The sequence below is a fragment of the Engystomops pustulosus genome, chromosome 9 (genome assembly GCF_040894005.1).
Source record: "Engystomops pustulosus chromosome 9, aEngPut4.maternal, whole genome shotgun sequence".
NCBI lineage: Eukaryota > Metazoa > Chordata > Amphibia > Anura > Leptodactylidae > Engystomops > Engystomops pustulosus.
Genome location: NC_092419.1, coordinates 101,581,399 through 101,599,332, shown reverse-complemented (window position 1 = coordinate 101,599,332; position 17,934 = coordinate 101,581,399). Strand labels below are relative to the sequence as shown.

General features: G+C 51.2%; 1 protein-coding gene across 2 annotated transcripts in view; it reads right to left on the bottom strand.

The window, feature by feature from the left end:
• Nucleotides 1-17,934, bottom strand: part of LOC140077608 (uncharacterized) — a 20,481-nt gene extending 2,547 nt beyond the window's left edge. The window contains exons 1-6 of one of the 2 annotated variants that reach the window (XM_072124898.1): nucleotides 17,913-17,934; nucleotides 3,531-3,652; nucleotides 2,057-2,171; nucleotides 1,745-1,872; nucleotides 534-598; nucleotides 77-212 (exon numbers count right to left, since the gene is read on the bottom strand). In XM_072124898.1, coding sequence (XP_071980999.1) covers nucleotides 77-212; nucleotides 534-598; nucleotides 1,745-1,872; nucleotides 2,057-2,171; nucleotides 3,531-3,649 — 563 coding nt within the window. In that variant the 5' untranslated portion in view covers nucleotides 3,650-3,652; nucleotides 17,913-17,934. Of the gene's footprint in view, nucleotides 1-76; nucleotides 213-533; nucleotides 599-1,744; nucleotides 1,873-2,056; nucleotides 2,172-3,530; nucleotides 3,653-7,051; nucleotides 7,162-17,912 lie in introns of those variants that run through there. The other variant, XM_072124897.1, reaches the window with a different exon arrangement.

Sequence of the window (17,934 nt, the reverse complement as noted above, 5' to 3'; positions counted from 1 at the left end):
GAGGGAGAGGATACACATCAGTGTCCATCATCTATGTCACTACGACCTGAACACAAGTGGAGGAGACCGTCCTCACCTTCTGCTGGTGCCTCCCGTCTTCTTCCCGGCAGCCTCACTCACTGATGACCCGGGCGCTGTGCTCTGCCTCCGGCTCCAATGCGGCTGCTTGTTGATGGTTGTCTCATGAAGAATGAAGTTACGTTTCATATTTCCTGTTTCCATCCAAAACAAGAAGATGGAGATAAGAAACCATTCAGTGATTAGCGGCTTCCTTCTTCATCGTTTCCCCTACAAGTGCGACTTGTCTCATAACCTCTACGTAAAGGTATGAGCAACTGCTTGAATGGCAACTCCTCTTGATATCAGCTGCCTGTAATCTAGTGGCAGATGCTGATACTTGGATACCAAGGTGATGATTGGGTGATCTGTCCCCGACGCGGTGCTACCCTGGAATATACCCCACCATATAACAGTATGGACATCCACACGTATGGACCCGCCCGTCCCCCATGTACTCCATGACTGTGAATTACCTGACATGGGAAGTCGAGCCGCTGAGGTCAAATTCTTGACTTTTTCGGGGTCCAAAAGTTTCAATCTTGGAAGAAGAAAATGTTTGTTAATTAGTGATCTTCTAGGCTGTACACAGGAGGGGAACAGAGCAGAATCTGTGTATTTTTCGAGGTCTGGTGGATATAGATTACCTATTCCTGGTGCAGGTCATCAGTATCAGATCTGTGGGGTCTAACACTTTGAACCCTCAATCAGCTGTTCTAGACTTCTCCTAGCACTAGTCCTACACTGTGGATGGAGCCAGAAGCATCATGGGTAATGTAATCCAGCTCCATTCATATCAAAGGGCACATCTACCTCCATCTCCATCCACTGTATATTCCTGGTGCCGGCTCAATCTAGAACAATGGGTGACAGAACAAGAAGGGCAGGGACAAAAATGGGGCTGATAGGAGGGTGAACCCCAGGAGGAGTCACTGCTTGTGCCTCATGGAGGGATGATCAGTCTTGTATTGTGGTCCGAGACACATTGGACATGTTGAATTGTAGTATCTGATCCTGACATCTCCCCATTTTTAAGATATGCATGCTCAGGAGAGCAGAGGGTGCGTGTATCTGAGGATAGGAGGCAGAATGACCGCTGTGTAATGGGGATGCTAGGACTATGGATGGAGCTGAAAAAGGTTTGATATTGTAATGTTACCTGTCAATTATCAGAAACTTTCAACCCACTACATCTGTATCAGAACGCCTTTGGGTTGTATCCAAGGGCAACCGAACAACAAGCAGACGACAAAAGAGGAAGAGAAATCTCTAACGGCAATGAAAAGAAAGGATTTCCTATATATGGTCTATTATGTGCGTCCATGCCAGAGCGTGCTGGGTGCAGTACACTCCTCCCAGGCCTCTCAGGGGTACGCCCCCCACAGGTCACTGGGTGAAGCAGATTGTACAAATAAATACCAGGAGGGACCTTTGCTCTGGATTGATGTAAACACGGAGGATTATACAATAAGTCACTACTCAGACAAGTGAGAATGGCTTCCTGACATCCTCTGTGCTGCTGCTATGGGATCATCATATAGGGGCAACAGCTAGAGGATAATGAGACCAGTATTTCGGTACCGAAGAGCCCTCCTCTAGTGAGATACCTTGATGCGATGTGGAGTTGTATATGGCATTGGTCAGAGAAGTTTCCACATACTGTAGAAGATGTGATGGTTGCACTTACCCCGTCCTCTTCAGCCTGACGGGTATGAGCTGGTAGGGGGCGCCACCCTTCACCTGTGCTTCCCTCTGTATGACCGGAGCGCTGTGCCTGGCTCTGACTCCCCCGACGCTCACACTACTCGCTCCTCTCTGCAAGGAACAAACCATCAAACCCCAACATTTCCAGGAGTGCCCCGTCCTCACATGAGATGCCAGGACTGGCACCCGCAGGCCGCCTATCCCTCTGACACCCGCTCTGGGTCGTGTCTGTTGCAGTCATTAGTATCCCACCTCCCAATCGAATCATTAATCTGAGCCCCGTCCTCTCACTGACCTTTGCTTTCAGAGGTGGGTGCAGAGCGGGTGCTCCTCCTGCGGGTGATCGGGTGCTGGCTGCGGGTGCACTGGTACAGCCTGTAGAGGGGGGCACTGGTGGGGTCTTTGATTTGCTGAGGGATAAAATGTAGATGTTATCAGTAATCTATAGTAAAGCCTCAGACCTGACATCCATAGGTAGCTGACACGCAGCGCCCCCTCTGTTCAATGTTCTACACTACAGTCGGCTCCGTCCATAACAAGCTGCTCCTGCAGATGAGGGGAGGGGGTCGTTTCCTGCTCCAGCCATACGGTGGCAGCACTGAGGGGGTAGCAGGGGGCGCCCTGACCCATCCACTACTACCCCTGTTCAAAACATTGAATAAGCCAAAAATAGAGCAGCCACGTGATCACCGCTCATGTATTAACAGGGGTCTGTGGTCTGTGACCCCTCCACACTGCTGACAGCGCTTCATAGGAGAGGGGTAGAGAGTTCATACACCTGCGCGGAGGGGCCCGGGCGATCTCCTGGGTCACTAGTTTTCCTGGGGGTATGAACCGCATGACCCCTCCCTGTACTGCTGTCAGCAAGACCAAGGGGTCACACAACACTGTCCAATACTGACTGTTACCCCCGATGCAACATCACAAAGCTGCGGACTGTTACCCCCGATGCAACATCACAAAGCTGCAGACTGTTACCCACCGGTGCACCATCACAAAGCTGCAGACTGTTACCCCCGATGCAACATCACAAAGCTGCAGACTGTTACCCCCGATGCAACATCACAAAGCTGCAGACTGTTACCCCCGGTGCACCATTACAAAGCTGCAGACTGTTACCCCCGGTGCACCATTACAAAGCTGCAAACTGTTACCCCCGGTGCACCATCACAAAGCTGCAGACTGTTACCCCCGGTGCACCATCACAAAGCTGCAGACTGTTACCCACCGGTGCACCATCACAAAGCTGCAAACTGTTACCCCCGGTGCACCATTACAAAGCTGCAGACTGTTACCCCCCGTGCACCATCACAAAGCTGCAGACTGTTACCCCCGGTGCACCATCACAAAGCTGCAGACTGTTACCCCCGGTGCACCATCACAAAGCTGCAGACTGTTACCCCCGGTGCACCATCACAAAGCTGCAGACTGTTACCCCCGGTGCACCATCACAAAGCTGCAGACTGTTACCCCCGGTGCACCATCACAAAGCTGCAGACTGTTACCCCCGGTGCACCATTACAAAGCTGCAGACTGTTACCCCCGGTGCACCATCACAAAGCTGCAGACTGTTACCCCCGGTGCACCATCACAAAGCTGCAGACTGTTACCCCCGGTGCACCATCACAAAGCTGCAGACTGTTACCCCCTGTGTGGTGTCCAATCAGAATGAAGGAAGGTGCCGTCAGGTGACAGCTGCTCCTGCTGTCTGTTGCCCCCTGCACTAGCCCAGCTGGACACATGGCACCCGCCCCCCTCCCTGAGATTACCGGGCTCCGGGAAGCGGGCTGGGGGAGCTCTTGTGGGTGGCAGGGTTGGCGCTGATCCTCTTCATATACGGAGATCTTCTCATCACTGACGCATTCTGCACTTTTGCCACTGAAGTCATAACCTGGAGGAGGATGAGAAAGTTATAGGCAAAGAGAGCATCGGGGTCATGTGACAGCGCTACTCACCGTATACTACACCTAACCCAGCGCTACTCACCGTATAATACACCTAACCCAGCGCTACTCGCCGTATACTACACCTAACCCAGCGCTACTCGCCGTATACCACACCTAACCCAGCGCTACTCGCCGTATACTACACCTAACCCAGCGCTACTCGCCGTATACTACACCTAACCCAGCGCTACTCGCCGTATACCACACCTAACCCAGCGCTACTCACCGTATACTACACCTAACCCAGCGCTACTCACCGTATAATACACCTAACCCAGCGCTACTCGCCGTATACTACACCTAACCCAGCGCTACTCACCGTATAATACACCTAACCCAGCGCTACTCGCCGTATAATACACCTAACCCAGCGCTACTCGCCGTATAATACACCTAACCCAGCGCTACTCACCGTACACTACACCTAACCCAGCGCTACTCACCGTATAATACACCTAACCCAGCGCTACTCACCGTACACTACACCTAACCCAGCGCTACTCACCGTATAATACACCTAACCCAGCGCTACTCGCCGTATACTACACCTAACCCAGCGCTACTCACCGTATAATACACCTAACCCAGCGCTACTCGCCGTATAATACACCTAACCCAGCGCTACTCGCCGTATAATACACCTAACCCAGCGCTACTCACCGTACACTACACCTAACCCAGCGCTACTCACCGTATAATACACCTAACCCAGCGCTACTCACCGTACACTACACCTAACCCAGCGCTACTCACCGTATACTACACCTAACCCAGCGCTACTCACCGTACACTACACCTAACCCAGCGCTACTCACCGTATAATACACCTTACCCAGCGCTACTCACCGTACACTACACCTAACCCAGCGCTACTCACCGTATACTACACCTAACCCAGCGCTACTCACCGTACACTACACCTAACCCAGCGCTACTCACCGTATACTACACCTAACCCAGTGCTACTCGCCGTATACTACACCTAACCCAGCGCTACTCGCCGTATACTACACCTAACCCAGCGCTACTCGCCGTATACTTCACCTAACCCAGCGCTACTCGCCGTATACCACACCTAACCCAGCGCTACTCGTCGTATACTACACCTAACCCAGCGCTACTCCCCGTATACACCTAACCCAGCGCTACTCGCCGTATACTACACCTAACCCAGCGCTACTCGCCGTATACTACACCTAACCCAGCGCTACTCACCGTATAATACACCTAACCCAGCGCTACTCACCGTATACTACACCTAACACAGCGCTACTCGCCGTATACTACACCTAACCCAGCGCTACTCGCCGTATACACCTAACCCAGCGCTACTCGCCGTATACTACACCTAACCCAGCGCTACTCGCCGTATACTACACCTAACCCAGCGCTACTCCCCGTATACACCTAACCCAGCGCTACTCGCCGTATACTACACCTAACCCAGCGCTTATCGCCGTATACTACACCTAACCCAGCGCTACTCGCCGTATACCACACCTAACCCAGCGCTACTCGCCGTATACCACACCTAACCCAGCGCTACTCGCCGTATACCACACCTAACCCAGCGCTACTCCCCGTATACACCTTACCCAGCGCTACTCGCCGTATACTACACCTAACGCAGCGCTACTCGCCGTATACTACACCTAACCCAGCGCTACTCACCGTATACTACACCTAACCCAGCGCTACTCACCGTATAATACACCTAACCCAGCGCTACTCGCCGTATACCACACCTAACCCAGCGTTAGCGCTACTCGCCGTATACTACACCTAATCCAGCGCTATTCCCCGTATACACCTAACCCAGCACTACTCACCGTATACTACACCTAACCCAGCGCTACTCGCCGTATACTACACCTAACCCAGCGCTACTCGCCGTATACTACACCTAACCCAGCGCTACTCGCCGTATACTACACCTAACCCAGCGCTACTCACCGTATAATACACCTAACCCAGCGCTACTCGCCGTATACCACACCTAACCCAGCGCTAGCGCTACTCGCCGTATACTACACCTAACCCAGCGCTATTCCCCGTATACACCTAACCCAGCACTACTCACCGTATACTACACCTAACCCAGCGCTACTCGCCGTATACTACACCTAACGCAGCGCTACTCGCCGTATACTACACCTAACCCAGCGCTACTCGCCGTATACTACACCTAACGCAGCGCTACTCGCCGTATACTACACCTAACCCAGCGCTACTCACCGTATAATACACCTAACCCAGCGCTACTCACCGTATACTACACCTAACCCAGCGCTACTCGCCGTATACTACACCTAACCCAGCGCTACTCGCCGTATACTACACCTAACCCAGAGCTACTCGCCGTATACTACACCTAACCCAGCGCTACTCCCCGTATACACCTAACCCAGCGCTACTCGCCGTATACTACACCTAACCCAGCGCTACTCGCCGTATACTACACCTAACCCAGCGCTACTCGCCGTATACTACACCTAACCCAGCGCTTATCGCCGTATACTACACCTAACCCAGCGCTACTCGCCGTATACCACACCTAACCCAGCGCTACTCGCCGTATACCACACCTAACCCAGCGCTACTCCCCGTATACACCTTACCCAGCGCTACTCGCCGTATACTACACCTAACGCAGCGCTACTCGCCGTATACTACACCCAACCCAGCGCTACTCGCCGTATACTACACCCAACCCAGCGCTACTCGCCGTATACTACACCTTACCCAGCGCTACTCGCCGTATACTACACCTAACGCAGCGCTACTCGCCGTATACTACACCTAACCCAGCGCTACTCGCCGTATACCACACCTAACCCAGCGCTACTCGCCGTATACCACACCTAATGCAGCGCTACTCGCCGTATACTACACCTAACCCAGCGCTACTAGCCGTATACTACACCTTACCCAGCGCTACTCGCCGTATACTACACCTAACGCAGCGCTACTCGCCGTATACTACACCTAACGCAGCGCTACTCGCCGTATACTACACCTAACCCAGCGCTACTCGCCGTATACTACACCTAACCCAGCGCTACTCGCCGTATACTACACCTAACCCAGCGCTACTCGCCGTATACTACACCTAACCCAGCGCTACTCGCCGTATACCACACCTAACCCAGCGCTACTGACTATATACAATATATATTCGTAATATTTATTGATAACTATAAGATATGTGGATGTATAGACATACACATGGTTACACAGGAGCAGCAGAACAGTGTTATCATACATATATGTGTGTGTGTGTGTGTCTGTGTACATGTATGTGTGTGTATATATATATATACACACATAGGCTCGGCAGTATCTACCTGTCTGTGCTCCGCCATCATCTCCCCCGCCGCTCTCCCTCCTGTGCGGCCGCCGCCATTCAGCGTCTGTTGTTACTCAGGAAACCAGACATAACAAATCACCCCGGAGCACAAGAGGGAGCGCGGAGCGCATCGATCAAGGATCAGCACCACAGACAGCACTGCAGAGCCTGGGTATACAGCAGTGTATACAGGAGGAGAGTATACAGGAGACTGTACAGGGTTATACAGCAGGGTATACAGGAGGAGAGTATACAGGGGTATATAGCAGTGTATACAGAAGGAAAGTATACAGGGGTATATAACAGTGTATACAGGAGGAGCGTATACAGGGGTATACAGCAGTGTATACAGGAGGAGACTATACAGGGGTATATAGCAGGGTATACAAGAGGGGAGTATACAGGAGACTATACAGGGGCATACAGCAGGGTATACAGGAGGAGAGTATACAGGGGTAAACAGCAGTGTATACAGAAGGAAAGTATACAGGGGTATATAGCAGTGTATACAGGAGGAGGGTATACAGGGGTATATAGCAGTGTATACAGGAGGAGGGTATACAGGGGTATACAGCAGTGTATACAGGAGGAGGGTATACAGCAGTGTATACAGGAGGAGGGTATACATGGGTATACAGGAGGAGGGTATACAGGAGACTATACAGGGGTATACAGCAGGGTATACAGGAGGAGAGTATACAGGGGTATACAGCAGTGTATACAGGAGGAGGGTATAGAGGGGTATACAGCAGTGTATACAGGAGGAGGGTATACAGGGGTATACAGCAGTGTATACAGGAGGAGGGTATACAGGGGTATACAGCAGTGTATACAGGAGGAGGGTATACAGGGGTATATAGCAGTGTATACTGGAGGAGAGTATACAGGGGTATACAGCAGTGTATACTGGAGGAGGGTATAGAGGGGTATACAGCAGTGTATACAGGAGGAGAGTATACGGGGGTATATAGCAGTGTATACAGGAGGAGAGTATACAGGGGTATACAGCAGGGTATACAGGAGGAGAGTATACAGGGGTATACAGCAGTGTATACAGGAGGAGGGTATACATGGGTATACAGGAAGAGGGTATACAGGAGAGTATACAGGGGTATATAGCAGTGTATACAGGAGGAGAGTATACAGGGGTATACAGCAGTGTATACAGGAGGAGTGTATACAGGGGTATACAGCAGTGTATACAGGAGGAGAGTATACAGGGGTATATAGCAGTGTATACAGGAGGAGAGTATACAGGGGTATACAGCAGTGTATACAGGAGGAGGGTATACAGGGGTATACAGCAGTGTATACAGGAGGAGGGTATACAGGGGTATATAGCAGTGTATACAGGAGGAGGGTATACAGGGGTATACAGCAGTGTATGCAGGAGGAGGGTATACAGGGGTATATAGCAGTGTATACTGGAGGAGAGTATACAGGGGTATACAGCAGTGTATACTGGAGGAGGGTATAGAGGGGTATACAGCAGTGTATACAGGAGGAGGGTATACAGGGGTATATAGCAGTGTATACAGGAGGAGGGTATACAGGGGTATACAGCAGTGTATACAGGAGGAGGGTATACAGCAGGGTATACAGGGGTATACAGCAGTGTATACAGGAGGAGGGTATACAGGAGACTATACAGGGGTATACAGCAGGGTATACAGTAGGAGAGTATACAGGGGTATACAGCAGTGTATACTGGAGGAGGGCATAGAGGGGTAAACAGCAGTGTATACAGGAGTAGGGTATAGAGGGGTATACAGCAGTGTATACAGGAGGAGGGTATACAGGGGTATACAGCAGTGTATACAGGAGGAGGGTATACAGCAGTGTATACTGGAGGAGGGTATACAGCAGTGTATACAGGAGGAGGGTATACAGCAGTGTATACAGGAGGAGCGTATACAGGGGTATATAGCAGTGTATACAGGAGGAGAGTATACAGGGGTATATAGCAGTGTATACAGGAGGAGGGTATACAGGGGTATACAGCAGTGTATACAGGAGGAGGGTATACAGGGGTATATAGCAGTGTATACAGGAGGAGGGTATACAGGGGTATACAGCAGTGTATGCAGGAGGAGGGTATACAGGGGTATATAGCAGTGTATACTGGAGGAGAGTATACAGGGGTATACAGCAGTGTATACTGGAGGAGGGTATAGAGGGGTATACAGCAGTGTATACAGGAGGAGGGTATACAGGGGTATATAGCAGTGTATACAGGAGGAGGGTATACAGGGGTATACAGCAGTGTATACAGGAGGAGGGTATACAGCAGGGTATACAGGGGTATACAGCAGTGTATACAGGAGGAGGGTATACAGGAGACTATACAGGGGTATACAGCAGGGTATACAGTAGGAGAGTATACAGGGGTATACAGCAGTGTATACTGGAGGAGGGCATAGAGGGGTAAACAGCAGTGTATACAGGAGTAGGGTATAGAGGGGTATACAGCAGTGTATACAGGAGGAGGGTATACAGGGGTATACAGCAGTGTATACAGGAGGAGGGTATACAGCAGTGTATACTGGAGGAGGGTATACAGCAGTGTATACAGGAGGAGGGTATACAGCAGTGTATACAGGAGGAGCGTATACAGGGGTATATAGCAGTGTATACAGGAGGAGAGTATACAGGGGTATATAGCAGTGTATACAGGAGGAGGGTATACAGGGGTATACAGCAGTGTATACAGGAGGAGGGTATACAGGGGTATATAGCAGTGTATACAGGAGGAGGGTATACAGGGGTATACAGCAGTGTATGCAGGAGGAGGGTATACAGGGGTATATAGCAGTGTATACTGGAGGAGAGTATACAGGGGTATACAGCAGTGTATACTGGAGGAGGGTATAGAGGGGTATACAGCAGTGTATACAGGAGGAGGGTATACAGGGGTATATAGCAGTGTATACAGGAGGAGGGTATACAGGGGTATACAGCAGTGTATACAGGAGGAGGGTATACAGCAGGGTATACAGGGGTATACAGCAGTGTATACAGGAGGAGGGTATACAGGAGACTATACAGGGGTATACAGCAGGGTATACAGTAGGAGAGTATACAGGGGTATACAGCAGTGTATACTGGAGGAGGGTATAGAGGGGTATACAGCAGTGTCTACAGGAGTAGGGTATAGAGGGGTATACAGCAGTGTATACAGGAGGAGGGTATACAGGGGTATACAGCAGTGTATACAGGAGGAGGGTATACAGCAGTGTATACTGGAGGAGGGTATACAGGGGTATACAGCAGTGTATACAGGAGGAGGGTATACAGGGGTATACAGCAGTGTATACAGGAGGAGCGTATACAGGGGTATATAGCAGTGTATACAGGAGGAGAGTATACAGGGGTATATAGCAGTGTATACAGGAGGAGGGTATACAGGGGTATACAGCAGTGTATACAGGAGGAGGGTATACAGGGGTATATAGCAGTGTATACAGGAGGAGAGTATACAGGGGTATACAGCAGTGTATACAGGAGGAGTGTATACAGGGGTATACAGCAGTGTATACAGGAGGAGAGTATACAGGGGTATATAGCAGTGTATACAGGAGGAGAGTATACAGCAGTGTATACTGGAGGAGGGTATACAGGGGTATACAGCAGTGTATACAGGAGGAGGGTATACAGGGGTATACAGCAGTGTATACAGGAGGAGCGTATACAGGGGTATATAGCAGTGTATACAGGAGGAGAGTATACAGGGGTATATAGCAGTGTATACAGGAGGAGGGTATACAGGGGTATACAGCAGTGTATACAGGAGGAGGGTATACAGGGGTATATAGCAGTGTATACAGGAGGAGAGTATACAGGGGTATACAGCAGTGTATACAGGAGGAGTGTATACAGGGGTATACAGCAGTGTATACAGGAGGAGAGTATACAGGGGTATATAGCAGTGTATACAGGAGGAGAGTATACAGGGGTATATAGCAGTGTATACAGGAGGAGAGTATACAGGGGTATATAGCAGTATATACAGGAGGAGAGTATACAGGGGTATATAGCAGTATATACAGGAGGAGAGTATACAGGGGTATATAGCAGTGTATACAGGAGGAGGGTATACAGGGGTATATAGCAGGGTATATAGCAGTGTATACAGGAGGAGGGTATACAGGGGTATATAGCAGGGTATATAGCAGTGTATACAGGAGGAGGGTATACAGGGGTATATAGCAGGGTATATAGCAGTGTATACAGGAGGAGACTATACAGGGGTATACAGCAGGGTATACAGGAGGAGAGTATACAGGGGTATATAGCAGTGTATACAGGAGGAGGGTATACAGGGGTATATAGCAGTGTTTGCATGATGACTCCCCGTGTGTCCAGGTCAGTGCTCCGGTTACTATCCGGTGCTGGTGTGGTGGCGGGGGTGTACTGATGCTGGTCCCTGCAGCCGCTGTCTGAGGTGAGCGCCTCTACATCTCGGCAACTGCTGTTACCATGGAAACTGGAGTCCTCCATCACGGTGTGACCCTTCCCGATGCGCCTGTACATTATTACACATCACAACGGGGGCTGCAGCACAGACAAGCAGTAACCGGCTCCGGATACTATAGGGTTAAAGACATTTTCCCAAATTCTCTGGATGCAGTGTAAAGCATGGAGGTTATTTATTAATCACACATGAAATCAGGTCATAAGTCACATATAAGGTGTGACTGGTCCAGGGCGGACCCCCTAGAGATGTGTGATGGAGGTCTCATCTGTTGGGCCACTTTTCGTAGATCAGAACCCCAGAAGATGCCCATGTCTCCTGCTACCACCACATTAACTCTAGGAAGAGGCAGTACCCCATCCCACCAGTGAGAGGCGCCATTGTCAGCAGGGTTATCCTCTTCTCCTGTGTGTGTATGGTGGGGGGCTTCCTGCAGCACGAAGGGTCCCGGCTGATCCTGTTGCAGTAGATGGATGGATGATGGAAGCAGGGGATGGATGATGGGAGTAGGGGATGGATGATGGGAGTAGGGGACGGGGTGGAAGAAGCTTAATTATAAGGCGATGACAAGGCTGTGGAAATCCAGGGGACAGATGCAGATCCATGGCTGCTGCGTCCCCCTCCCTCCTCCACCCCCTGGAGGGCTCTGCATCATTCATGCTTCCATCTCCTGTACATAGCAGCCACATCCTCGCCCTCCTCTCTCTCCATTGTCTGCCATGCCCGGGGAGCTGGAGTCTGAGCTTCCGCAGATAGACCCCCGGATCCTCATCTTCCTCCTGTACGTGGTGATCCTGCAGGAGCTGGTCAGCGGCTGGATGGAGTACAAGAAGCTGGCGTGTAAGCCCAAGAAGAAGGCTGGACCGGTGTGGTCCTCCAGGTGAGCCCCTCCATCATGTAGGGGACTCCAGGTAGACCCCTCATACACCCTCCGTAGGCGAGCAGGGGGAACCTCTGATTCTCCTGATCAGAAAGCTTAGGGATGGCTTCCAGGACCCCAGAACTGGTGGTCCTGACACATGGACCTAGCAGCTTCCCCGGGATTAACCAGTCACATACATTCATTGTTTATTGGACTATTGGGGGTCATTTAATGCTTGCATGATGCTCTGAGGTCGGGATTGCACTTTACAGATGAAATTCCCCGGCATGCCCCCGGGGTCAGACACTGTGCGCCCGTTATTGGGGTCTTTGTCAGGTTGACAATATCCCAAGTGCCTGCAATGCGTGAGCCCATACATGTATCTCAGAGAAGGCGCCTGCAATAAATCTGCTGCATGTCAATATACTGTCCCTTTCAATAACCGTAAGCCATTTCCACCGACAGCTATTCCTCCTGACTCCCCAGTGCACATGCACACTTGGCTGAGCTGAGCATGCTTGTGGTCATTCTTCATACATGATCACAGCGTGAAGTAGTGCACGACGCAGAATTGGATATAGTCCCTTGTATATGTGGACAGCGCACAGACAACCCGCACTGCTGTGTGAACAGGGCCTTAGTGCGGAGAAGGAAAAGTCTCAGCTTTTGCCTTAATCCGTCTGGTGTTCCTGAGTGCGGGGGGTGAGGATATGCAGAAATCCCAGAGGATTATACTATCAGGACACGGCAGATACTGCACTGATGTGGTACAGTATGCCTGGTCTGTAGGTAACTGTATTCCATACCCTAGTGCTGGGGTCCAATGCTGCCCAAATACAGACCTATAGAGGGGCTTGTAGGGCACAGAATACTTGCCTGGGTGATGGAGGACCTTGCCCCGGATGATGGGGGACCTTGCCCCGGGTGATGGGGGACCTTGCCCCGGGTGATGGGGGACCTTGCCCCGGGTGATGGAGGACCTTGTCCCGGGTGATGGAGGACCTTGCCCTGGGGTGATGGAGGACCTTGCCCCGGGTGATGGAGGACCTTGCCCTAGGGTGATGGAGGACCTTGCCCCGGGTGATGGGGGACCTTGCCCTGGGTGATGGAGGACCTTGCCCTGGGGTGATGGAGGACCTTGCCCCTGGTGATGGAGGACCTTGCCCCGGGGGATGGAGGACCTTGCCCCTGGTGATGCAGGACCTTGCCCCTGGTGATGGAGGGCCTTGCGCCGGTTGATGGAGGACCTTGCCCCGGGTGATGGGGGACCTTGCCCCGGGTGATGGAGGACCTTGCCCCGGGTGATGGAGGACCTTGCCCCGGGTGATGCAGGACCTTGCCCCAGGTGAAGGAGGACCTTGCCCCGGGTGATACAGGACCTTGCCCCGGGGGATGAGGGACCTTGCCCCGGGTGATGGAGGACCTTGCCCTGGGTGATAAAGGACCTTGCCCTGGGTGATAAAGGACCTTGCCCTGGGTGATGGAGGACCTTGCCCCGGGTGATGGGGGACCTTGCCCCGGGTGATGGAGGACCTTGCCCATGGTGATGGAGGACCTTGCCCCGGGTGATGGAGGAACTTGCCCCTGGTGATGGAGGACCTTGCCCCGGGGGATGGAGGACCTTGCCCCTAGTGATGGAGGACCTTGCCCCGGGGGATGCAGGACCTTGCCCCGGGTGATGGAGGAACTTGCCCCTGGTGATGGAGGACCTTGCCCCAGGGGATGGAGGACCTTGCCCCGGGTGATGCAGGACCTTGCCCCGGGTGATGGAGGACCTTGCCCCTGGTGATGGAGGACCTTGCCCCGGGGGATGGAGGACCTTGCCCCACTTCTGCTGCAGCACAGACGGTCATATGATGTAGGTCATGGAAGGCGACGGCTGTTCCCATGAACCGTCTCCATTCATGCCGGATTACGGAGTCGGTTCAGGAAGTCTCCTTGTTCTGTAGAAATATTGTGGATCTCGGGACATAAGTCATTTCATAAACCGTTTAAAATTGTGCACATTTTTTCCGGCCGCTTACACACAATGCAGGCAGTGTTTGCCTCCGTCACCAAGATTCAGGGTAATCTCGTGCTTCTCGTCTGGTTCACATCGAATAAGTAAGAAACAAACTTAAAAGGCGACTCCGACTCTTCCCAACACCCACAAGGTCTATCAGGGGCTTTCACCCGGCAAGGAACAGGTTGTCAGACCCCAGCTTTTTACTTAAAGGGGAACTCCTGCTGAGCAAACGCTCCAGCCTTACCTCCGAAAATCAGTTGTCAGACCCCTTACAGCAGATCACGGAGAGAGAACCTTAAATTTTGGATACAACAGATGTTTTGCTTTTTAGACAGAACAGAATCTAAGCTCTGACAACTCCGCTCCCACGTTCTTGCTGCTGGCCAGGAGGACGCATGGAATCCCCCGAGGAACCCCACCGAATAAAGGATGCAAGGTAAATATGACCAATATCTCACAGGTTTCATCCATTTCTGGCAAAGCTGAGTGACAATGTGGCCACCATGACGATTCCCTCTGCCGGAGGTTGTCACCCAGCTTTCCCAGATACTGACACAGTGACACCTCCTTCTCACTATGAAGCCACACACCTAGCTAGGTTATCTCCTGATGGCTGCCCTATTTTGCTGTCACCCAGCTTTCCCAGCTCAGCAGGCCAGGGCGATTTCTAAATTTCAGGAGATAACCTTCTTCAGTGCAGATAAGTGGTGTCAGAATATCTAGAGTATAAATCCCTGACCGTCCCCTCCGGATTATTCTCCCGCTCTCCGGGTGTTTATTCATCTCTTGGCTTCGTTATTCTCAATATTTGATGTCTCCGGAGTCAGTTCCCGGGCAGCCGGGCGGCCCCCGGGATGTGCACATGTCTTACAGGCTGTTGTCTGATCCTCCTTCCAATATGGCAGGATGCAATCTCCGACAACACAAGCAGAGGGGAGCCTGGCGGACACCCGGGTGTCATGTCTGCGGATCAAAGCGGTAGTGTCCTTATACCGTACTGACCGTATATATGGGTCACATGACCCCAGCATAGGCCATACCTGCTACATGATTGTTAGTCGGCCATGTTTATGTGGCTCAAGGGGGTCTGCGTTAGGTATTAGCACCCCCTATCTATCCCTTGTGAAGGGTGCGGTGACCCTCTGACCATTACCCTCTCTCCTGTTTGGTAGTAAAAGTTGGAACTGGGGCTACAACATCCACATTGGGGACCACTATGATATGTTAAACTGCTTTGGGGAGTAATGGCCTCCATTGCACTGTGTCACCATTGGCCACTGGTCTATGTTCCTGTCACTGTGATCCCTACAAGGTAAATTACAGAGAAAGTGAGGGGTACTGGGGCCATTGCACCTACATGGATGACCTCTATGGTGACCTTGCCCAATGTGGGACAGACAATGAGTTATGGCCCTCCGGTGCTTGGCATACCAGGGGGCACCTGCTGTACAGACACCATGACCCTTAATCCCGAACTCCAGGACCTTCATCTTCTTACCTTCCATCTACTCTTGCCCCTTCACAGGGAGCAATAGGGGCAATCAGTAACCTGAAGGTCAGCGACCCAGAGGCTAATGGGGGGATAATAATTTAACATACATGCTTCTTGTATACAGTAATTAACTCTTCATTCTCTTCTACCCTGCAGCTACACCCGATCCTCGTCACGCATGACCCTCTCTCCTCTTACCATGAGCACCGTCAGGAGGGACCGCGCAAGAGACTACCGCAAACCCGGGAGGATATTCCGTAAGGCCTAGAGGATGGAGATTTCATGCTGGGTGAGGCACCATGTAGCCTCTTTGCCCATTCTGCCAGTCAAACTGGGATTGGCACTGCGGCACGATTGCCGGTGTGAGCTGGAGATACGTGCTGGGGATCTGGAGGTGGAGGTGCCTTGCCGGTGCCAGGACTGGGCGCTGAACCAGCTGTCGGTGTGAATGTGACATGTGGCACCTCGTGCCTCGTACCTCCGATGTGTTACCAGCTCCTACAGACTGGAGAAGTTTACATAGCGGTCTCCTATGTATGAGCCTTGTCACACATGGACCATACTGTTACCAAGGACCCCCCCTTCCCATTATGATGTTGGTTTTGAACACAGATTTTATGGATTTTCTGGGTATTAAATTTTGTCAACAAAGTTCATGATTCAGTAAAGTAACGTCCCGTATTCTACAGTTTTATGTAATTCTTCTTGTGATGTCTCATGTGCAATACGGATATTCAATGCCCCAGTAATAGCCCCATACTACCTCCAACAATACTTCCATATAACACTGCCACATTCAACATGTATTCCTGCATAGTCCCTGGTGGTCCAGGGTAGTGAAGTGGTAAGTGATAATTTTGTGGACTTTATATACCTCTGTGTATGTTGTTAGTAGCAGCAGGACTGTGAAACGTGGATTTATATTGCAGGATTGTAGATTTACACTGCTGTGCTCTGTGCATTGTGCTTCTCCCCTGAGTAGCGCTGAGAGCGCAGCTGTGTCAGGACACCCCCACCTCACTACATACATATATCACAGTCCTGCTGCTACTAACAACACACACTCATACCATATGTGTTGCATCTGCCTGTAATAAATCCCATGTGTTATAGATTTCTGGAGATCTTCAGGAGTTGACATGCAGGTCCTCCAGGATGATGTAGGAGTAGGAGTCCATCCTTGTTTGCACAGTGTGGCAGTCAGTGACTGTGATAATGCCATTGCAAGCCTCATTACCCAGACAGCTGCCGTGGTCTGAGGACTGTACAAGTCAGGGCGGGAGCTGCATGAGGAGCAGCGCTGGATTATGGATGTGTCACGTGTGATCTGAGGCCACCACGATGTGTTATTGTGCCTCTGAAGCAGCCGCCATCTGTTCCCGTCATGTTATGTACTATCACTGGGAGATGGAGACATGTGAAATGCCCCAAAATCACACGTTCAAGGGCAGTAACCTGGCAGCGGCATAGAGATCCTAAATATATGGGGGTTGCACACCAGTATTATGGGGCTCCCCTACTATAGTGGTCTCCCAAATCTTTCCAAACTCTAATAATAAAGCGTCCAACCCACAGTATATGGGATAACATCTGATCAGTGGTGATATGACCTATCACTGGTACGGGGGCTAATTTCCCATAATGCACTGAGCAGCAGGTCAGTCACATGATCCCCTACAAGCTCCATAGACAATGGTAGCAGCGGAGTTTTTTATTCCACAAGGTGTGTGGGGAGGATCAGACTACACAGGATTTGATTGTAGTCTGTAACCATGGAAGCCATTGACTTACATTGTATCAGCGGACATAGAATGGTGATATATGATATCAGCATGGTGGTCTTGTATTACTGGGGCAACCAAAGACATAATCCTCATCTCTGAATCCATAATGATACCGGACATTGCTGAATACTGAACCTTTTAGAGTGTGAGCTCCTCTGGGGACAGACGCTGTGGAATAAAGATGATACATGAAGCTCTCTAAGAGTGGCCTCTCTTTCTCATGTCGCCTATGTAGCAGGACTTACCCCACTGGGGCAGGGTCACCGA